At 38.1% G+C, this 21,339-nt stretch overlaps 5 protein-coding genes across 6 annotated transcripts; 4 read left to right on the forward strand and 1 right to left on the reverse strand.

The window, feature by feature from the left end:
- The first annotated feature begins 914 nt into the window (after positions 1-914).
- On the forward strand, positions 915-4,278 carry lrrc61 (leucine rich repeat containing 61). The gene is made up of 9 exons (XM_068603220.1): positions 915-1,101; positions 2,081-2,176; positions 2,256-2,402; positions 2,515-2,575; positions 2,753-2,838; positions 2,928-2,993; positions 3,079-3,147; positions 3,367-3,492; positions 3,625-4,278. The coding sequence occupies exons 1-9, from the start codon at positions 1,074-1,076 to the stop codon at positions 3,729-3,731; spliced, it is 786 nt and encodes a 261-aa protein (XP_068459321.1). The 5' UTR covers positions 915-1,073; the 3' UTR covers positions 3,732-4,278.
- Positions 4,279-4,793: 515 nt separating this feature from the next.
- Positions 4,794-8,836, forward strand: idh3a (isocitrate dehydrogenase (NAD(+)) 3 catalytic subunit alpha). The gene is made up of 11 exons (XM_068602921.1): positions 4,794-4,912; positions 5,493-5,555; positions 5,692-5,775; positions 6,002-6,116; positions 6,346-6,533; positions 6,698-6,831; positions 6,926-7,028; positions 7,145-7,209; positions 7,327-7,411; positions 8,368-8,520; positions 8,606-8,836. The coding sequence occupies exons 1-11, from the start codon at positions 4,886-4,888 to the stop codon at positions 8,687-8,689; spliced, it is 1,101 nt and encodes a 366-aa protein (XP_068459022.1). The 5' UTR covers positions 4,794-4,885; the 3' UTR covers positions 8,690-8,836.
- Positions 8,837-12,291: 3,455 nt separating this feature from the next.
- Positions 12,292-15,320, forward strand: dnaja (DnaJ heat shock protein family (Hsp40) member A). 2 transcript variants are annotated; one of them, XM_068602932.1, is made up of 8 exons: positions 12,292-12,441; positions 12,848-12,988; positions 13,745-13,919; positions 14,029-14,133; positions 14,226-14,453; positions 14,558-14,788; positions 14,896-14,996; positions 15,082-15,320. In XM_068602932.1, exons 2-8 carry the CDS (start codon positions 12,857-12,859, stop codon positions 15,292-15,294), a joined length of 1,185 nt encoding a protein of 394 aa, XP_068459033.1. In that variant the 5' UTR covers positions 12,292-12,441; positions 12,848-12,856; the 3' UTR covers positions 15,295-15,320. The 2 variants fall into 2 exon arrangements, with proteins under 2 accessions (XP_068459033.1, XP_068459034.1); XM_068602933.1 differs by lacking the exon at positions 12,292-12,441 and adding an exon at positions 12,480-12,765.
- A 361-nt stretch (positions 15,321-15,681) lies between these two features.
- On the reverse strand, positions 15,682-17,199 carry rps27l (ribosomal protein S27 like). The gene is made up of 4 exons (XM_068602935.1): positions 17,107-17,199; positions 16,339-16,447; positions 16,024-16,134; positions 15,682-15,923 (listed from the first exon to the last, which is right to left on the reverse strand). The coding sequence occupies exons 1-4, from the start codon at positions 17,110-17,112 to the stop codon at positions 15,895-15,897; spliced, it is 255 nt and encodes an 84-aa protein (XP_068459036.1). The 5' UTR covers positions 17,113-17,199; the 3' UTR covers positions 15,682-15,894.
- A 236-nt stretch (positions 17,200-17,435) lies between these two features.
- LOC137804012 (ras-related protein Rab-8B-like) lies at positions 17,436-21,251 on the forward strand. The gene is made up of 9 exons (XM_068602934.1): positions 17,436-17,510; positions 17,713-17,969; positions 18,569-18,629; positions 18,713-18,773; positions 18,872-18,949; positions 19,082-19,171; positions 19,278-19,343; positions 19,430-19,480; positions 20,024-21,251. Exons 2-9 carry the CDS (start codon positions 17,846-17,848, stop codon positions 20,108-20,110), a joined length of 618 nt encoding a protein of 205 aa, XP_068459035.1. The 5' UTR covers positions 17,436-17,510; positions 17,713-17,845; the 3' UTR covers positions 20,111-21,251.
- Positions 21,252-21,339: the final 88 nt, after the last annotated feature.

Here is a 21,339-nt window from a genome sequence, read left to right on the forward strand (position 1 = left end):
GGAGCCAGTGGAGGTTGTCTGCAGAGACCTGGAGCTGCAGACGGATCTGCGGCAGGCAGGCAGCTGCTGTCCACCAGAGGCAAACCAATAGGACCTCGGGTAAATAAATAAATAAATACATACATAATCTAGAGCCTTGGTAATGAAGATGTCGTCTATACATTGTTAACAAAACCAAACATGGAATTGCATAACAATGCATTATTATTATTATTATTATTATTATTATTATTATTAGTAGTAGTAGTAGTAGTAGTAGTAGTAGTATTAATAGTAGTATATTACCATTATTAGTATTACATGCTGTTTATACAATATTAAACTACAAATTATGCTTAAAGTAATTTTAGATGTGGCATGAGCCTCAATAACTATCTGTCCATGATAGTTCCTAAAATTTTACTCTGAGTTACTTCCCATCACTGGAAATGTGTGTATAAGTACTAAAACAAACATGAAATGATGTCTGGCCATGACACTATCCATAAACCCATTTTACATATTTGTCAGCTCCTTTATTTTGTAAACAAATGAACTCATATTAGAAATGCATATTTACATGGATTACTTCACCGCTGATTGGATTAGATTTTGCGAGCTCATCCATCTTCCATCCTCTTAGTTTAATTAATTTACCAACGTCATACACATCCACAACACACACACACACACACACACACACACACACACACACACACACACACACACACACACACACACACAAAACATTGAGTAGCTGATTTGTCATCGTTGTATAAAAATACTAAACTTTTAATGTCAACGAACCTGTTGCACAAACATAACATCTAATAAATAGTGCAACGATCTTCTCGTCCTCGTCCTCCCTTTGATGGAGAGCATCGCCTCCGTCTCAGAGGCAGAGCCCGTCTCTCTCATCCACCTGCGTGCTGTTACAGCATAGTGAGCATGTCCTGACTGCACCCCAGGACAGATTTCAGTTTCACACTCCCCCTCCAAAATACAACCACTGCATTGTCCCTTAACATTGCGTTGATTAAAACCGTCGCCTTTTAGTGCAATAAGTAGCTTTTAAAGTCTCAAAGTTACCCGCGATGGACTCAAAGCGAGAGAAAGACCAAGGTAAGTTGTGACGGATAGCTTGTTGCTATGCTACCCAGCAGCGGTCCGCGCTAGCTAGCTGCGGCTAACGCGCAGCTAGCAGCGCATCGTCCGTCACATAACATTGGGCGCGCGTGTCATCGTCAAAGGAGACATGAACAATTATCATTTCATTAACTAACCCACCCACTCTCATCCGGCTGAATCATGCTCGTGAAACCACACAGCCGAAGCCAAGAAGCAGGCAGCTACTAACATAAGCTAACAACACTTACTGGCGTCGCGCTAAGCTAAATACCGTCACCTTTTCTCTTTTATTATATATTTCTGCGTGTGTTGATGAGTTTCACGATGTGTTTGATGTCCCTACTTGTCCAACACATGAGTGTTCCCATCTTTTTGTAGCGGAGTTAAAACACCCTGTCCTTCAGTCCTTTTCATTAAGTAAATTCATAAACCTGAGGTTACAATATCACAGGATGAAATGTAAATACATAAATAAATGCACCCGGCATCATTATTCATGGTCAAACTGTCAGGGAGTCAGTGTTTCATTTGTTCAGGCTCATGAAAGAATATTCATGTGCAGTTGGAGTTAGGGACAGATTCTGCCTGAGGAAATTAAACCAAATATAACTTCCTCAGTTGGTATTCATGCATGCGACAACATGCAAGATGCAACATGCACACAAACAGCACGCCTGCCTGTTTGTGTCCCATTTATCCAGAGCTGGGAGAAGACAAGCTCAGTGTGCTGCCAGATAATGCAACTCTGCTCTCTGCTTGATATATGTGTGTATATGGTATTTACTGTTTACAGGATGATTACATGGGTTGTTTGACTGTTCTGCCTTAAATTGAGCTGACACATTGCTTCCAGCATTCTGCTTCTGCAGCACTGACTCACAACTAAGAACACTGTGATTGTGTTGCATATAGCAGGACAGAAACGTGGATGTGGTTTGTTATGCAGCAGTCTTGTTTCTCGTGATACATTCAGATGCAGACTGCGAGAAGATAACTGCTTTGCTGCTCAAGTCACGTACAGGAGAATTTGATTTGGAGTCAATACTGTTTCTCAAGTTGAGAGGTCTTGGTAAGATTTAATTAATGCATCTATTATTAATGCCTTCAAAATGCATATTGTTTGTCATGATTAGTTGTGTTTCTTACAGGAATCCACGATCTTGGATGCATTGGGGAGTGTATGAGTTTAGAGAAACTGGACCTCTCTGGAAATAACATCACAAATTTAGCTCCTCTGGCATCCCTTCGGCTTCTTTCTGTACTCGGATTGTCTGCCAACAGGATTTCTAATTTAGGTAAGATTTCAGGAGCAACATATTCTTTGGTTCCATGCTGCATGTTCCCTTTTCATAGAAATCTCTGACATGAATATGATTATATTTTTTTGTATTGCTTTTGTGCTTTCAGAGCCCCTGCGCACTTGTGAGAGTTTACAGCATTTAAACTTGGCCGGTAATATCATATCCAGGTATTGCAATATAACCATTGACCAAATGCTTTCCCTCAATGACTAAGATTGTGTATATGTCACAATTATAATAGGAATAACATGCGTAATGTGTCAGTGCTGTTCAACACAATACTATATTACTATATTTAATTAATTATATTTTGAAGTGTAACATCCTGAATTGTTTTTCAACAGCATTGAGAGCCTACACTGCCTTCAGCCTTTGAGGAAGCTAGAAAATATACGACTTAAAGACAACACTTACAATTATACTAATCCAGGTACATTTTTTGTAACTTTATTTGAAAACAACCCAATGAATGGAATATCTTGATAAGATAACTAACTCACTATGGCTTTCTCCGTGCAGTGTGCAGGAACTCATCATATAGAAACATAGTTCTTGAGATGTTCCCCAACATCAAAGTGCTGGATGGTAAGATTTTTTGTTTTTCTTTTAATCTCTTGCATAAGGTTAACTCATAGACTGTTAAATGTTTGAATCTCTTTCTCAACTGTAGGTGAAAGAGTGGTCGGGCGTGGGAGTGAGCTGTACCAACTATGTAAGGACATTGATGATACCATCAAAGGTATGTTTGTTAATCAGTGTGTGACTATATCATGACTGGTAACTTAATATTACAACAACATTAATCAGTCTGGGTTCAGTTGTTGAAAAAAGTATTTATCTTGCGTACACAATCATCCAATGGCATCCCTGACATGTCTGTGATGCAGTTGTAGTTGTAAACCTTTTAATATTCAAGTCAAATATTACTGAAGTGGTCTTCTTTTTTATCAATGTCCAGCCGGTTTATACAAGAACGGTCAGCTTGTTGAACATCCAGATTGCAAACCATGGGTTGAGGATAACTACTGGGAGATTAAAAGATCAAATAATGCCATTATTGAAGAAGCCTACAAACAGTTTAACGGTAAGAGGTCCTCTGCAGAGCCATTTGTACAAAAAAAAGTGTTGCATTTTATCTTCACTAGCAAGTCAACTCAACTATATTGTGTTTCCACTTTATCCTATGTAATCATTTCTCTAAATTGTTTTTCTCCAGATGTACTTCATGAATGCAGACTCCTCAACAACAGAGCCACTCATGTAATTTCGCAAACTGAAAGATCTATGAGCTTGAAGAAGCAGCCAAAGCAGTATGCTATCTGAGTCTGGCTATTTTAGACACATATGTGTGCAAGTTGTTGTTGTATGATATACCGTGGCTAATGTACTGTAGGTTTTTCAAATTACTAAGCTGTATCCAAATGCTTGATAAGTATCATTGCCAGACACATGCTTTGTGTTGCAGTGTGAGGCATTTGTTGAAATTCTTTCTCATCCTATGCATTATGTATTGGAGGATACATGTAAGTGGTTTGAAAACCTTTATCCATACTGACACCCCTCAGTTTGGTTCAAAGATGTCTTTACTTGCACAGTGTGCATTTTGTACCATGTTGTAGCCTGCATTTATGCTGAAAGATATGCTGCTTAAGATTTTCTATAGGTTTTAAGTAATTAAGAGCTTTTTCCATTTTGCATTGCTGGATAATGTTGGGAGTAAATGTCTCCCATGCTGTATGCTTTCTTTGTCAGGTGAACTTTTGCAAAAGTTTATTGAATGATTGTTTCAGCTGTTTCTACTTGTTTTATATCATGCAGTTTATTTTGAGTGGAACTGCCTCGTGGCAAATACAATGCTTATAAAATCGTGCTTCACATCTTTGATTTTTTTCTCTCATAATAACAACTAGTACATTGTTTGCACATTACAACCAAAAGAAATCACATATCAATAGCAATTATCTATCTATCTATCAGTCCAGTGGCGCCACCTGGTGGTGGTCCTTCAAAGCAACTTTTAGTCGCAGTCCATCCAAACTTCATAGCAGCAATACGATCGTTTAAGATCGCTTTTTCATCTCAAAAGCTTGTATTTATTTTGTTCATAGTGTAGTATTACCGCACATTACTGCACATAAAGTAATTTCCTTAAATGTTGCTAATCCAGGAATGACATACAGAATAAGGGCATGCAGAAGTCCTGCCTTGGCAGGTGCATAAAGTGTGAAAAGACTCAGTGTTATAGAATAAAGTAAAAGCGTGTTTTACTGAACGTCGCATCCATACAAATATAATGTAAATTGTCATCAAATTAAGACGCTAACTAATGCGTGGATTTGTTTAATACGGGTTGATTTTGTATGGCAAATAGTCCCGAACGGAAATCCGTTTTGAGTTTCAGTGAGCTTCACGAGTGCTGCTGTTGCTGCTGCTGTTGCTGCTGCTGCTGCTGCTGCATCGACCTTGGCTAGTTGAAGATGGCAGGGACGGCGTGGAGGTCAGCGGTATGTACGGGGAGAACGTGGAAATAGCGTTTTAAGTGCTGCGTCAAACTCATAATATCATGTTTATATTAATCCAGTCACATTAAGACTGCAGGCAGTCCAGGAATTCACGTTAACGTGACCGACCCGTTTAGCTAACCTAGCTAGCTAAGCGCTACTTGCTTGTTACCATAGCAACCTGCCCATTGACTGTTTAGCTCGCCGGCTAGTTAGCTCGCTTAGATAGCTGTTACATGTCTTATGTTATCGTACGTTGTTGTCAAAGTTAAACTGCCAGGTGTGTTTCAAAGCTAAAGGGGACCTGTGGCTTTTACTATTGGTGATCGACATTACCCTCTTATGATGGAATGAATACAATGAATGCTAATCAGGAACTCCTACTGTGAATTCATCCATCCATCCATCCATAATGCTTTTCATGTTCAGAAATGTGAAATGTACTGGACCAATGATTGACACAATAGTAATTATGAGCCTTTTGGTCAGAAACTGTGCTGTACTAGGGAATAGTTCATCTAGATTAAGTAGTCTTGTAAGTGTACACTTCTTGAGTACTCACCTTGACCATTTTGATTGTCAGGTGTCACGAGCGGTTGGGGCTTTCAAGAAAGAGCCTCCGCAACCCAGGACATTCATGCCTGGGGTATCTATCTTGCCTCTTCTATTGCACAAAGCATCTCAAAGACCATTGTTGTAATTTTTCGGTTGTATTAAACTCACTCCAAAATGGGTAATTATTCTTGTATCATTAAATGTTGTGTCTTTGTTCTGCCTCATAGATTCATACTGTTACTTTAATCCCTGGGGATGGAATTGGTCCCGAGATCTCCACTGCTGTCATGAAGATATTTGAAGTAGCTAAAGTTAGTATTGGATGAACAGAACCAAACATCATTGTTGACCAGGAACATTAACCAGCAATTTTTATTTGTTTTTTGTTTACGATAGATCACACTATATATGCATTACATCAACACTAATACTCAAGAGCCAAATTAGATCAAATCAGAAAAAATATTAAAGTCTTGGAAAAAGCTGCTAAACTAATCAAGTGATTTAAATATACATATACTTTTTTATTTAATCCAGGCACCCATTCAGTGGGAGGAGAGAAATGTTACAGCCATCCAAGGACCTTGTGGTAAGTGGATGATCCCTCCTGATGCCAAAGAATCCATGGACAGGAACAAAATTGGCCTAAAAGGTAACCTGCTTAATAGGCTTGTAATTACTTCTTTTTTTTAAAAAAAAGAAGAAGAAAAAACACAATAAAACCATTTCATCATTTTGTTTTGGAAAGAGGTTAAAAAAACAAGTGACAGATACTTTACTATTAATTACAAACATGACTTATTGGTTTCAATCATATCCATCCAAAAAGGAGTTGTATTTTTGTTCTAGTGAATAATATTGAATCACTTAACAATCTACAGGTCCTTTGAAGACACCAATAGCTGCTGGCCATCCCTCTATGAACCTCCTGCTGAGGAAAACCTTTGACCTCTATGCCAATGTGCGCCCCTGTGTGTCCATTGAGGGTTATAAGACTCCCTACACTGACGTGAACCTGGTCACCATTAGGGAGAACACTGAGGGGGAATACAGTGGGATTGAACATGTGGTGAGACCCTTTAACAACACATACCTTGTTTAGTTGTTACATTGTTTACAGTTTTTATTCTTTTGAAATTTTCAACTGTTCGCATTTTGTTTTTGAAATATCTCAAACACAAGTTGTACTTTACATATTTTATCGAAATGTCTCTTGGATTTGTATATTTTCAGATTGTTGATGGGGTTGTACAGAGTATTAAGCTTATTACAGAGAAAGCCAGCCAACGCATTGCAGACTATGCTTTTGAATATGCCAAAAATAATCAGAGGGCCAGTGTTACTGCTGTGCATAAGGCCAATATTATGTAAGTTTTATTTAGTACTGATTACTTGAAGTAATTTTGTCATTTTTCAAAGCGGTTTTCTAAAGTGAAATGGTTGTAATTCTCTTTTTTATAGGCGTATGTCTGATGGCCTTTTCCTACTAAAATGCAAAGAGGCTGCTGAAAAGCACAAGGATGTAAAATTCAACGATATGTTCTTGGATACTGTGTGCCTTAATGTAAGTCCCAGTAGCTTTAAATTAATTTGTTTTGTGCGTACACTGTTTTAGATGAATATAAAGGTTTTTTTTTGCTTATTTATTAATAGTTGCATGTTTTATACATGTTCTTATAGATGGTACAGGATCCCACACAGTTTGATGTATTACTGATGCCTAATTTGTATGGAGACATCTTGAGGTAAGTAAACCTCTTACTCTGCATCACTTGCAAATGATGTATATAAAATCTAATTAGCAAGATTAATGTTCATGCACAAGAATACATCTCAAGGTAACAGTGTGTTTACCATTACAGTGATCTTTGCGCTGGACTAATTGGAGGTCTTGGAGTCACTCCTAGTGGAAACATTGGTGCCAATGGTGTTGCTATATTTGAGTCGGTATGTTCTTTTTATTCCCTATCTTTTTCTCTTTCCTCACAGTGATGACTAAAGTACACAGTAAGTTCATGGTGTGCGGTGAGTTTGTTAAGAAGAGAGACCAGGTGTGTCCACATCCTGGCAAATATATAATATACAAGACCAAAAGCTTAACTGCACACAGTTCCACATGACTCCAAAAGGTTAATTTCTTTTTCTCTTGTTACGATCTGCAAAGATCTTCCATTAGGCAAACGTGAAAGAGAAAACAGGCCTCCCTTGTCGCCCAGATCGCTATCCTGCTGGTCAGCATACAGCAGGGGAAGAAAATAACCCCCATGTGTTTTTTAGGTTGTTTTTTTTAGGTCATATTAACATTGTACTTTTTAGACATATTTTTAGTTTTGTCTTCCTGGTGTTTATGAGTAAAAGGACCTGTACTTTTATCGCACTTTTCTCGTATTTCGACAGCTCAAAGCGCTTTAACTCTACTTGTCATCATTCACCCATTCATACAGTGATGACAGTGGCTAAGGTGCCACCTTCCCATCCGGGCTAACTAACATTTACATACATTCGTACACCGTAGAACCGCTACAGGGTCAATTTGGGGTTAAGTGTCTTGTCCAAGGACACATTGTATCCCCGGAGCCAGGGATTGAACCGCCGACCTTGCTCACCACTGAGTCACTGTAGCCCACAGTATTGCTACCCAGTGGTATATTTTTTTGCTTGTTGTTTGAGGACTAACAGGTGATAGTGATCGGGACTGATGGCTACTTGTACAGAGAGGCTTGTTTTCTCTTTCACGTTTACCTGCAGAGGATGATGCAGATTGAAATGTTGCCTTACAAGAAAAATAAACCAATTGGAGTGGGCATACCTCTTTTTGTGCCTGAGTGTTAGTTGTGGCACATCAAATTTAGGCTTCTTCGTGTTTCTCATCTTTCTCAACTGTGATGTATTTCTGCTGTCAGGTTCATGGAACTGCCCCAGATATAGCAGGAAAAGACATGGCCAACCCGACCGCTTTGCTGCTTAGTGCTGTCATGATGCTGCGGCACATGGGCCTACACGGCCACGGCCAACGGATTGAGACTGCCTGCTTTGACGTCATTCGAGACAAAAAGGTAATCTACTTTGCAACAAACTCCAAAATGCTATTTTGGTGTTTATGTTTGTTTTGTTTTTTTGATTTTATCATCTGTCTTCAAGGTTCTAACCAAAGATCTGGGAGGGAACTCGAAGTGCTCAGAATTCACAGAAGCAATATGCCAACGAGTGCGGGATCTGGTTTAATAAGACCACAAGGTATTTGTTACGGTCACTTTATTTCATTTCAAGTACTATCTGCACATTTTAAACCATGATATGTATTTAAAAAAGCACTCTGGGATTAGAAATTGTAATGTTGTATTGTCCTTGTTGCACTGTCTCTTGAGCAACTGTTACTATATATATATATATATATATATATATATATATATATATATATATATATGTATGTATGTATGTATGTATGTATGTATGTATGTATGTATATATATATATATATATATATATATATATATATATATATATATATATATGTATGTATGTATGTATGTATGTATGTATGTATGTATGTATGTATATATATATATATATATATATATATATATATATATATATATATATATATATACAAATATGTATATGTGTGTGATATTTTATTCTTGAACCGTTTAATCTGTAGTGGATATTGTCTATTTATTGGCTGAATTTCAACTATTTTTCAACTGTTTTATGTAAGTAACACTGTTTTTTTTTACATAAAAGATGCAATCCGTAACTTCCATGAACACTTGAGAAAATGTAAACGGGTCGACCCCTGTCAAATATGTTTGTAGTTATGTTTCATGTTAATTTATGACCTTTCTTTTACTTAAGCTTTAATGATTTAAACATTATCGGGTAATTGTTATAGTTTTCTCTATTATACAAATTTAAGATATTTTTCACTGAAGTGTTCATACTGTTTTTGTCTTACTGCAAATATAATGAATGTATAAAAAAAAGAATATTATAAAGACATCAGAAATGATGAATGACTTTATTCAGTGTTTGTGTTTGTCATAAACTCAGCTGCTATGACGATGACTCTTGTGTAATTACATTCCTGTTGGAAGTCAATGTTACATTTTTATCCAAATTAGTATAAACCCTAAACTGAATACCACATATTTACAAAATATACCGGATAGGATCCTGTGATTCAAGTAACTGGTATTATTTCACAGCAGTACAAACACATTTTTTTACTAGAAACTAATAGGAATCAGAAATATTTCTGCCAAAGAGAAGATTTATCAAAATGATGTTCTCACTAGGAAATACAATTTGGTTCCTGTATTATTTTTAAGATGATTCAATTCCATGCATGCCCACAAGAATGATGATGACATATGTGATGTGATTTTCATAGTAACAGTCGTTCTGTAGGAACCTGACTCTTAATAGAGGCCAAAGCCAGCCTCTATTAAGAGTCAAGTTTCTTGTCTCCAACACGAGAGGGCCACAGTGCTTGATTGTGGGACTAGAAACCTGACAACAATATAATGAGCATTAAGTTTGCTACAGTTCTTTAAAATTGCATGGCTTTGAAGAGAATAATCTATTGAGTACCTAACAATGTCTATTGATCCATATTCCGCCAAACCTACCCAGCGCTCGAGAAACAGAAGTCTTTTCTAAGGAATAGTCCACTTGGGCATTAGCGGGGGCTGTTGCGTTAACTCAGCTGGTTACTTCTTTGTCCTTTCCCCCGATGACGTCAGACACCTTGGCTGCTTGCATGGTCTCCATGCTCAGCTCCTCTGTTGGCTCCATGGTTCCTGTGTTGCTACAACACTGGAACACAGAGTTATAGGGTCATACATATTTCTACATAAATCATGATAATTGCAGTAATTTGTTAAACCATTTACTTTAATTGCTTCACCTCATACCCCCTGGTTTGTTACAAATCTCTCCCAAAAAAACTATACAACTATAAAACTAGAACAATAAAATAAAACTACAAATAAATGTTAATGTATGTCCGTAAATGGCTTATTCACAAAGATACAGTTATATCACATGACCTCACAAGAGATATAGTTAATGTCACGAATGCAGCAAATCATTTTCCATTACCTGGATAATAAGGCATTACCTTTAGTGTTAAAAGCATTGACTAGCTCTCTTGTCCTCAATGAGCATGGCATTACTGATGATAGGTAGCTCCTTTTTCACAGCTTCCTCGAGGGGAACGGGGACATTCTCCCCTCCAGCTGTGATAATCACCTCTGAATGAAGAGAGCGACAGGGCACGCTGACATTACATGACTCATAACACGGATAATAGAGCTGCATGTTCTGGTCAGATCAATATGGACATGAACAGAATGTGAGAATGGTGATCCAAGAAGAGCCATCTTCTGAAAATAGCTTAATTTGCTCACATTATTTTCTTCTCCATGTAATGTAAAATAAATCTTCCCCATATCTCCAGAATGCAGCCATCCTTCTTTTATTAAGGCATCTTTTGTTTTGTCTTCCATATTGAGGAAACCCATGACAATTTTGCTTCCCCAAAAGCTTATTTTGCCTGACTCATCAAAGGTTACGTTGACCATTTTGTGCCGAAAAACATCTGACAGCAAGACAGGCCAAGCGCAGCTAGAGTGAGGAGGAATAGCTTTTAATTATAAAGTTGATTATCAATATAACATTCTGTCTTTTAAAAATGTGTTTACATATTTCGTTTGGTTTGGCCCAGATTTTCTTACATTTGATAATTATTTAACTAAAACTTAATTTTGCAAACACTTCTGAAGAGGAAACCCTCCACCTCACATTGTGGCAAATAGGCTTTCATTTCATCACATGGGTTTAACTTTCAGCTTTGTGGTTTAACATACACAATGTCAGGCTTTTGTCAGAGCTAAGACCTCCTTTGTTTGACAGAATGTGTTCAATGAAAGCTGAAAGACTGTCAACTCTCCCTTCATACAAATATCATTTTTATTGACATTTTGTCTGATCTGAAACACAAAAAGTCTGTAAATGAGACTAAATTGCCTTGTAGCTCAAGTTGATCCTCTACCTGCTCATCAGAAACAGTTCTGCACTGTATATGTTATAGATCTCCTAATGTGGGATTAATCCACTTCATTTGCTCAAGAGAGGAACTTTACAAAATTCAACTAGTGTAAAAAGCTTCTGTTTTCATAATGGAAATACCGTCTATGTATACGTGTACTTCATTCAAATTTACAATCGGGACTGACTTTTGATCAAATTAAAGTCTGTTAAGTATCCCACTGTTTTATGTGAAATGCTTTACAAGTATATGACCCTGGAGGAATATAAAATCAAGTATACTCAATTTGAGCAATTTTACTGTATTTAAGTACAATTGTGTGGTATTCACACTTTACTTACATAATATAGATACTATAGTGCTGATGTATCTGCCCCAACTTCCTCAGCTGCAACATAAAGTGATGCACATTAATGCATCAATAATACAGTTAAAGGATCTGAGTAGCCTTTGGCACACTTACGACATCACTACACCAAGGAAACTTCTATAATCTGTCTCTCCCCTTTCTCTCAGCATTCTCTCTCCCTCTCCCTCCCTATCTCTCAGTGGTCTCTCTCTCTCTCTCTCTCTCTCTCTCTCTCTCTCTCTCTCTCTCTCTCTCTCTCTCTCTCTCTCTCTCTCTCTCTCTCTCTCTCTCTCTCTCTCTCTCTCTCTCTCTCTCTCTCTCTCTCTCTCTCAGCAGTCTCTCGCTCAATCTCTCTCTCCCTATCTCTCAATAGTCTGAGAGATAGGGAGAGAGAGAGAGAGAGAGAGAGAGAGAGACCCCCCACCCCCCACCACCCTCTCACAGGTCTAACGACACTTCCGGCCACTCTTCTCGCAGCTCTCCAGAAAGTTCTGCGCTGTAGAGCCTTTATAAGAACCAGCCATCTTCCGTCCACAGCGAAACTCGAGCGAAAGCTAGAATTTGAATATCAACTTGAAAGTAAGTACACGACGCGGTGACTGGAGCAGCTCTTTAACTACACCGCTAGCTAATAAATGCGAGCGGTTTCATTCAAGCTCGAGTTTAACGTTGGCTCGTAATTTAACGATCGTTGTATCGTTGCGAGGAATTTACATTGAATGTCCACGTGCTGCTGCCAGCGGCTATATAACGTGTCGTCGCGTTATCCGTGGGAAGCGTGAACTGTATTATATCCAGCAGCTACTGTTATTATTATTATTGGTAACCATTTTAGCGGACGTCCTTTAGCTAGTTGCCGAGTATTACCGTCGTTAGCTAACGTTGATATCAGATGTTTGTCATGTAGGTTAGCTCACTCTGACTACGCGGATTGTCGCATTGGATCTACACAACGCTGATGTGTATCCGCTTGATTGTGTTTCAGGTTGCCACCATGGTTCACGAAACCGGCTACTACGACCTCCTGGGTGTCGGTCCCAAAGCCACACAGGATGAGCTCAAAAAAGCTTACAGAAAACTAGCACTGAAATATCACCCCGACAAGAATCCCAATGAAGGAGAGAAGGTAAGTGGGCGCTAGTTGCAGACAGTTAACGTTAAGTGTGTCTCTGCGTGTGTCCCTGCGGCCCTTCATGGACGTCAGGGACGCCCTTTCTAATTTTACACTGCACGCCTTGTTGAATTACCCTACTGGAACTTTCTGGAATGAGCTCCTCTGTTTAGGTGGATGGATGGATGGATGAATGGATGGATACTTCATTCATTCCCAAGGGGCAATTTGTTTGTAGCAGCAGCAAGCAAATTTACTTAGACACATAAATATTAGGTTTGAAAAATACTCAATATATATATATATACAACAGAACTGCTTGTTTAATTTAAGAGAATATAAGCCATAAAGAAAGTGTAAAAATGCAAAATATGTGCAGTGGTTATATGTACATGAAGTGTATATATGTAGTACACTGGTTGAAGTGCATCGAGCATGTCAAGAAGTTGTGAAATTACAATAAAAGGAAGTGGCTCTTCACTGTCCATTTAGAGACCATTTTAATATTTCAGGGTTCATTAGGACGATAAATTTGGGAAGAACGTGACGCATTACAGAAACGAGCCATCTGCACATTTGGTGTCATTATTGTTACATAATCTTATAATGTACACCATAAATATTGAAATAGTCTCTATATATCTATATTTTACTTAATTGCTTATTGGCACTTACTAGAAATGATGGTCGAGTGATGCATTGTTTATGAAAACTTTTAGATGCAGGCTTGTTATCAAAAACTTAATGTTCTTTTGTTTTTTATTACCACAGTTTAAGCTTATATCTCAAGCCTATGAAGTGCTTTCAAATCCAGAGAAGAGAGACCTGTATGACCATGGAGGAGAACAAGCAATCAAAGAGGGAGGCATGAGTACAGGAACTTCCCCAATGGACATGTTCAACATGTTCTTTGGAGGCGGAGGAAGGATGCAGAGAGAAAGAAGAGGTGGGATTTAAGTACTCTAGCAGCAGACTATGAATACCCACAGCTTACAAAACTGTTTAACTTCTTATATATATATATATATATATATATATATGTGCCTTTCTTGTAGGAAAGAATGTTGTCCATCAGCTTAGTGTTACACTGGGTGAGATGTACAAAGGCAGCACCAGGAAGCTTGGCCTTCAAAAGAGTGTAATTTGTGAAAAATGTGAAGGTTCGTAGTGTTTTGTTTTTTTGAATCTCATATTCAATGCAATTTTTTTTTTCCCTACGTTTTAATAAATTACAGTATCCTTTTTGATGCAGGTTATGGTGGTAAGAAAGGTGCCATGGAGAAGTGCTCAACTTGCAAAGGAAGAGGAGTTCAAATCAAGGTGCAACAGATTGGGCCAGGCATGATACAGCAGATCCAAAGCATGTGTGCCGACTGCCAGGGACAGGGTGAGAAATTTAACTCTAAAGACCGCTGCAAGACCTGCAATGGACGCAAAGTAGAACGCAAGAAGAAAATTCTTGAAGTTCACATTGACAAAGGTATGTTATTTCCACCATCAAATACTCATATTCTATTTGATATTGTAGTTGGTAGGGTAAATGTTTGCAGTGCAAACTAAACTTAAGATAAATGTGCTCTGCAGGTATGAGAGATGGTCAGAAAATCACATTCACTGGAGAAGGCGACCAGGAACCTGGATTGGAGCCTGGGGATGTAATCATTGTTCTGGATCAGGAGGAGCACCCCGTGTTCCAGAGAAAAGACCATAATTTGACAATGAAGATGGACATCAAACTTGCTGAGGCTCTGTGTGGTTTCAAGAAGACTATTCAAACGTTAGACGACAGAGTGCTCATCATTAGCTCACTGCCAGGTAATTGATGGAGATTAGCTGGTCCCCAGTGCTCCCTTGTCTGGTAGACTATATTTGTGATTATCATCTTGTCAACAAATGTGTTTCATTTATTTTTTCATCAACAGGTGAAGTAATCAAGCACGGTGACCTCAAATGTGTTCAGAATGAAGGGATGCCAATTTACAAGGAGCCTTTTGAAAAGGGACATCTTTTCATTAATTTCAAAGTAAGGAACACAAAACACCTCACCAGTGAAACAAAACGCTGAATTTAAATTCTTTAATTTAAACTAATTGTAATTCATCCAACAGGTGGAATTTCCGGAGAATGGCTGGCTTCCAGAGCATCTTGTGTTCCAGCTGGAAAGACTGCTTCCTCCCAGGGAGGACTTGATGATTACAGACGACATGGAGGAGGTGCAACTCAGTGAGGTGGATGTGCGAACACAGGGACGTGCCAGTGGGGAAGCTTATGAGGAAGATGAGGAGGGTCCCAGAAGCGGAGTGCAATGTCAGACACAGTAATCATAAAACATATATGTTGTAGAGCATGTGGGTTTTTTTGTTGTTTTTTGTGAACAAACTTTTAAGTTCTGTTTTTCAGAGTAATATAATACAAATAAGTAACATTAGGTTTAAAACAGTTTTGAGCAACTCTCCAGTTCCATAATATGCAAGTGGAGTACTCATTACACTTTTCATTTGTGCTCCCTAAGTTTATCAAAACTGTATTTTGGCTCACCGTCCTATATGTTCGGTATTTAAGATCCATGTTTTTTATATCTGTGTTTCCTAAGAAATCTATGGCACATATTTTCAGAAGCCCAAAGGACTAAATCTATGCTTTCTGTGAAGGTAATTTCAATTGTGACAAACGGTTTTGTTTATTTCTCAATAAAAATCCCAGAATGCTTCAAATTTTACAACATGTCTTTATTACATTAGAGAGATTTTTTAAAATCTTTATTTTAAAATTGTTGCTCCATGGTTTATAAATGTATCATAAAAGTTGGACATCTGTACAGTGACAGAACCTGCCAATGGTGAATGCACAACTGTGTTGTAATTTGTGGGGGGATTTATCAACAGCATGGCTTAGTTACAGACATTGTTTGCAATCCTTTTTTAGTGTTGCTTCCTCCTGAAAGAGCACCCTGTAAAGCAAAAATAAAAGAGTGAGGCAGCCTTCTACTTAAAACAGACATGTACATCTATAAAATAATTTATCTAGCAATGGTTTTTGGGACGTTTTACCCTCTGTCAGTCTGGCCTTTCCTCCACTTGACTGGCACAACACTGTTGCACATCCCACACAGAGCACCACGGTCTGTGCATGGCTGAACACTGTGGTGATCTTATAGCAGCCTGCAAAGAAACATAATGTAACTGATCAAACAATAGAGACATGTTTGTGGTTCTAAATTCACTCAACTGAAGTTGTCATGAATGAATGCAATGTGATATAAAAGATGGACTGCAAACATGAGCCAATGTGTGACCCCCCCCTCCCTCCAACACACACACACATCTATTTTTGTTCATGCAACATTTAGGAACAATTCACTGTACCTGGGCACTTCACGTCCATAAAGTAGGAGTTAGGACTCTGGACGAGTCTTTTCTTTTTATGTTGTCTCCTCTGAAGGTCAATTGAAGGATGAAGGAGGTCTCTGGCCAGCTACAATAAATATATATTTCATAAGTGACTTTTATTTTGACTGACAGATTTTTGGAAATTAACCCGAACCATGCTTCGTCAAATAAGTCAAAACAACGAACAAGCTAATTAAATGTTTTAATAACATTACTCCTGTGTTGGAGAATGTAATGTCGAGTCTAAAAGTGTGTCATTAAATCCAGCGTTTGTATGACAGAAAATGCCAAATAAATTAAAATGTTAGCTAACTAGCTGACGTTTTAGCAATAACTCGCCATGGACACAGGCTAAACATTATTACCGACAACTCAGGCTGAAGTTTTTCAAATACAAATATAGTTCATTTGTCTTCGTGTTTGTATATCGCATCCGGTAACCGCCTTGTGTGAATGAATATACACGTCATTGTTAAGACTGTTTCTTGGCTCTATTTAACACGTTTGATACAGTTGCGTTCCAGCAAGTAGTCGCCGCCCGGCGCGCCAGACAGGCTAACGCCATGATGTTAGCTAACTTTCGCTCCACGTGCTGCGACGTCTCAATAACACAACTCCGAGGTTTCGGACCACGAACACAACGGCACCGCGCGACCGCGGGGACTCGACAACAACAAGCATCGACAGTTAACGACACTGTATATTCACTAAAAGAAAGGACCCCAGAAAAACCCTATAACTCACAGGCATGTTCACTGCTAAGCTCTGCTGTCCTACGCACACGTAGGCTGCTGGTAACACAGAGACAGAGTTGAGCAGATCCAGGATCTGTTGTTGAACTGGATGTAAACAGGATGTGTTAAAATACACGAGCGTGTCATTTAATGTGATAGTGTAAAACATAATAATAATATGTTTTAGAAAATAGAGATGATTTGCAATCCGATTGCAATATTGCCTTTTGAACATTGTGGTCATTTTCTTAACTATAATCTACTTAAATTAAGAAAAAAAAGTCTGGCACCTATGTTTGTTTGTTGCAGTTAAATGATACAGTATAATGTGTTTACGTGTGACTTGAACTCTATGACTGGAGGTACCTAGACCTATAACGATCGTTGGACCACTAAGAACCCCACAATTATCTGGTAGGCTAATGTTTTTGACATTTTTTGATCAAATTGATCAAAAATATACTGAAATATTCAATGACATATTAGACCGACCGCAATGTTTGTATTTTGTCCATTCATATATACAGTGATTGTTAAAACAAAAACAAACCAAAAATACACGTAAAGCGAGTCCTCGACCTTCATCCCTTTAAACTGCATTGACCACAATGCAAAGCAGAAAGTGACGACACTCTCCGCGGCACCGGTCGGCTGCCAGTCTCCTACAGACAGCTGAGGATTTCCAGACGGGGGACCCCGGCTCGATACGGCCTATTATTAGCAAAACGTTGGAGTCTACACTGTGTCCAATGGCGAAAACGTACGATTATTTATTCAAGCTCTTGCTAATCGGAGACAGTGGAGTCGGCAAGACATGTCTGCTGTTCAGATTCAGCGAGGACTCCTTCAACACCACCTTCATATCCACAATAGGTGAGTACCCTGCTGCCGCCCCATAAGACACATCTGACATAATGCATGCTCTTATTACCGAATGTGCTTTGCGGCATTGCACGGTGGTTGGTCAACATAAAGGACTATTTATATGTTCTTATATTTCACAGACCCATATTGTTTAAAGCGACAGTAGCTGCACGAGAGGAAGACAATGGGAGATACTCATTATAATGATCACCTGTCCTTGATGGCTCATGTATAGGCATCAGAGGTTAAATACGAAATAAGATCAAAAACTGTACTCATGATTTTCGACCTTTTGAAACCTTTTTGAAACACAAGACCTTTTTTTCCATTTAGAATAGCTAAAATATTGTTATGTCCTCCATTGAGCTCCACGGGATGCTGCAGCAGCTATTTGTCCTGTGACATTGAATGATGTCATCCTAAAACTTGATATAAGATTAACAGTCTATTAAAAAGTTATTTTGCCGCAAAGGGCATATTGTGTATTGCTGAGGTGCCCGGTTTGTGGTGCATGTTAATCATGACGAGCAACATGTTTTATAATATACATGTAGCTTATCAATGCAGTAAGCATCAACCTCTGTCTGTGCTTGTTTATTCTAATGTAGGAATAGACTTCAAAATCAGAACAATAGAGCTGGATGGAAAGAGAGTCAAACTTCAAATTTGGTAAGTTTTATTTAAAATCTTTTTGTCTTTCTTTCAAAAAAATCTGAGTGTAACACCAGTCTGCACTTATTCAATGTTTTTAGGGACACTGCAGGGCAGGAGAGGTTTCGCACCATTACCACAGCTTACTACAGAGGAGCAATGGTATGTTCGCACTTCAGCCTGCACCTCCTCTATGGGTTTATCTTACAAATCAAATTATCTGAATTAGTGTTAATGCGGAGGATTGTTTTTCTTCACAGGGCATTATGTTGGTCTATGACATCTGCAATGAAAAGTCCTTCGAAAACATAAAAAATTGGATTAGAAACATTGAAGAGGTGAGCACTGAATTGAACTTGTAGAAGTAAACGTATTTTTCACATACAATGGGTTTATATTTGGTTCAAATTGCTGTCCGATAATTTGCCTACATATGCACAACCTTGCATAATGAGTCTTTTAACTCCCAGCATGCCTCGTCTGATGTGGAGAAGATGGTACTGGGTAACAAATGTGACATGGCTGACAGGAGACAGGTGTCCAAAGACAGAGGGGAAAAAGTGAGTTTCCAGTCATGACTAAGAAGTAGTCCCAAACAAATTAAAAAGATCTACATGTTGTGTGACACACTAACATTATTATTATTTTTTTTTTTATCTCACTCAGCTGGCTATTGATTATGGAGTTAAGTTCTTGGAAACAAGTGCAAAGTCTAGCCTAAATGTGGAAGAGGTAAGCTATTTTTTTTTAACCTGGAAAGAACCATGTGACATGGCCAATAAATATGTAAAATTAACATGTTTTTTTTGTCATTCCAGGCTTTTTATAACATGGGGAGAGACATATTACATAATCTGAGCTCAAAGACAGTAAGTGATTAAATGATTGTGTATTATAGATTACACTGAGGATGGTGTAACTTTTAAAAAATGGGATTTTACACTGTAGTCTCTTGAATCAGTCTTCTTACTGTCAAGCTGCCATTTTTTAGATCAGAGGAGCTGATAAAAATGATGACATGCTCATCTAGGTTGCTTTCAACGATCCTTCACTCAGCAAATATGCATCGTAAGCAGTAGCGAGTGCTTGTATTTCACCCTCTGATAGGTGGATGTTTGTACCTGGACTGTGCTCTTAGTTGTAAAGAGGCTTATACTACAGTATATGTTTCTCATAGTATGAGCACTCTATTAATGAAAAACAAATGTTTTAATCAATAACAGTTCATTAATAGTACTGCAATAAACATAACATCTTTTTATTTCTTATAGCCTGTTTCATAACTGTTTGTTTGCTGTGTTGATATGAATCTAATGCAGGAACTAAACATACAAATAGACAGGTGTTACACTTAATGTGAAGCCCTACTTTATTTATTACATTTTCTCTACTATAACATCTTTTCTTGATAGAATGACAACAATGGATCAAGCAAACCAGTCAAGATCACGGAGAAGAAGTCGAAAAGGATAAAATTCTTCAAGTGTTCGCTCCTCTAGGCCGCTCATCTCTAGCGGTGACGGCTCTGGCGTGACTTTGCTGTTTCTGGCTCCAGCCTCCGTGCATCCTCCCAGCAGCGACAGCAGTGGTAATATTCAGAGTTACTTGCTGCCAGCTGAAGCTCACAGGTTCACTAGGGGTTGGGATGCTATTCTGATCTGCTGCTGACCAGAAGAGGATCAATACGTAATGAAGCCTGACACTGTATATCCTCTCATGCAAAAGACCTGTGTGTGATCGTCAGAATTGGTTTGTAGCTGGCCCTGTAGAGTTTGCTCACAGGAGACAGGGATTCGGTTGGTATTAATAATACCTCTGTTGGATGTCCTGAAAATAGACTTCATTTAATATGATGCAGTTCCACAAAGTTGTCTTATTAATGGGGGGAAAAAAAGAAAAATGCAGATTCTTTCATAAATTCTTTCATTGTAGCATTGTTTTATAAACACTATCTACTATCGTATTTACCATGGTGATGCTGTCAGATGGAGATATCCCGTCTCAGCATTGATTGTACTTGTCTGTGTGAATTTATGTATACTAATATGCCTCCAGTCTTCTTTTGCACTGGCACCATTTCTATTTGTTCATGCGTGCCTCAAAGGAGTCACAGTATTGTGATAGAAAAGACAAAAATATGTATAAATATAATCTGCTGTTTGAAGGAAACCTTCATTTAAACAGATTTTGTGTCAAAATGAAACTGTGAAAGGTAGTTTGTTTCTTAGGAGCTGTACCTAACTACATATTGTTATGCGATTGTCAGTATTTGCATGAAAGCTATATGGTTACCTCTGAGTGGAACATTAGTAAGCACATTTTACAGTATCTAAAAATAATATGTTTACAGACAGTATTTGAAATTGTCAATCATATTTAAATGAATGTTTTTGATGTTCACATAGTGTCATGATTTGGCACAACTAACTGATGTGTGTATATGCTTTATTTTCACCCTAAAATGTAGATATCAAACATGAAAACACAAGGGGTGAGGAAAGATGTAATGTGAATGATTATGAGTTACTGTTAATGTTAAACAATGAAAGACAGCAAGGAAAGAGGATATTTAAAAGAGAATTGTGTTAATTTTTCACAACTCTGCACTGCCTAACATTAAATGCATGACTGAAAATGTCAGTTTGGTAACAATTTTTCATTAGTCCTTCTATTCTTTATCATTAATGCGAAATCATTAACTCTGTAATCCCCAGTCGAAAGGCAGGCT

Source organism: Clinocottus analis, unplaced genomic scaffold (genome assembly GCF_023055335.1).
Source record: "Clinocottus analis isolate CAN_PGR_092001 unplaced genomic scaffold, fCliAna1.0.p SCAF_6, whole genome shotgun sequence".
Lineage (NCBI taxonomy): Eukaryota > Metazoa > Chordata > Actinopteri > Perciformes > Cottidae > Clinocottus > Clinocottus analis.

Coding starts and splice junctions, on each gene's coding strand:
- rps27l (XM_068602935.1), bottom strand. Junction 16,135..16,338: donor TATGGACGTGAAGTGCCCAG/GTACAGTGAATT, acceptor GTTTCTTTGCAG/GCTGCTATAAGATCACCACA. Junction 15,924..16,023: donor AAAGGCCAGACTGACAGAGG/GTAAAACGTCCC, acceptor TTTGCTTTACAG/GGTGCTCTTTCAGGAGGAAG.
- LOC137804012 (XM_068602934.1), top strand. CDS start 17,846: ATGGCGAAAACGTACGATTATTTATTCAAGCTCTTGCTAATCGGAGAC. Junction 18,774..18,871: donor CTTACTACAGAGGAGCAATG/GTATGTTCGCAC, acceptor TTTTCTTCACAG/GGCATTATGTTGGTCTATGA. Junction 18,950..19,081: donor GGATTAGAAACATTGAAGAG/GTGAGCACTGAA, acceptor TTTAACTCCCAG/CATGCCTCGTCTGATGTGGA.
- dnaja (XM_068602932.1), top strand. CDS start 12,857: ATGGTTCACGAAACCGGCTACTACGACCTCCTGGGTGTCGGTCCCAAA. Junction 13,920..14,028: donor GATGCAGAGAGAAAGAAGAG/GTGGGATTTAAG, acceptor CCTTTCTTGTAG/GAAAGAATGTTGTCCATCAG. Junction 14,997..15,081: donor ATCTTTTCATTAATTTCAAA/GTAAGGAACACA, acceptor TTCATCCAACAG/GTGGAATTTCCGGAGAATGG.
- idh3a (XM_068602921.1), top strand. CDS start 4,886: ATGGCAGGGACGGCGTGGAGGTCAGCG. Junction 4,913..5,492: donor GGACGGCGTGGAGGTCAGCG/GTATGTACGGGG, acceptor TTTGATTGTCAG/GTGTCACGAGCGGTTGGGGC. Junction 6,534..6,697: donor ACAGTGGGATTGAACATGTG/GTGAGACCCTTT, acceptor GTATATTTTCAG/ATTGTTGATGGGGTTGTACA.
- lrrc61 (XM_068603220.1), top strand. CDS start 1,074: ATGGACTCAAAGCGAGAGAAAGACCAAG. Junction 1,102..2,080: donor AAAGCGAGAGAAAGACCAAG/GTAAGTTGTGAC, acceptor TGATACATTCAG/ATGCAGACTGCGAGAAGATA. Junction 2,839..2,927: donor TTACAATTATACTAATCCAG/GTACATTTTTTG, acceptor TTCTCCGTGCAG/TGTGCAGGAACTCATCATAT.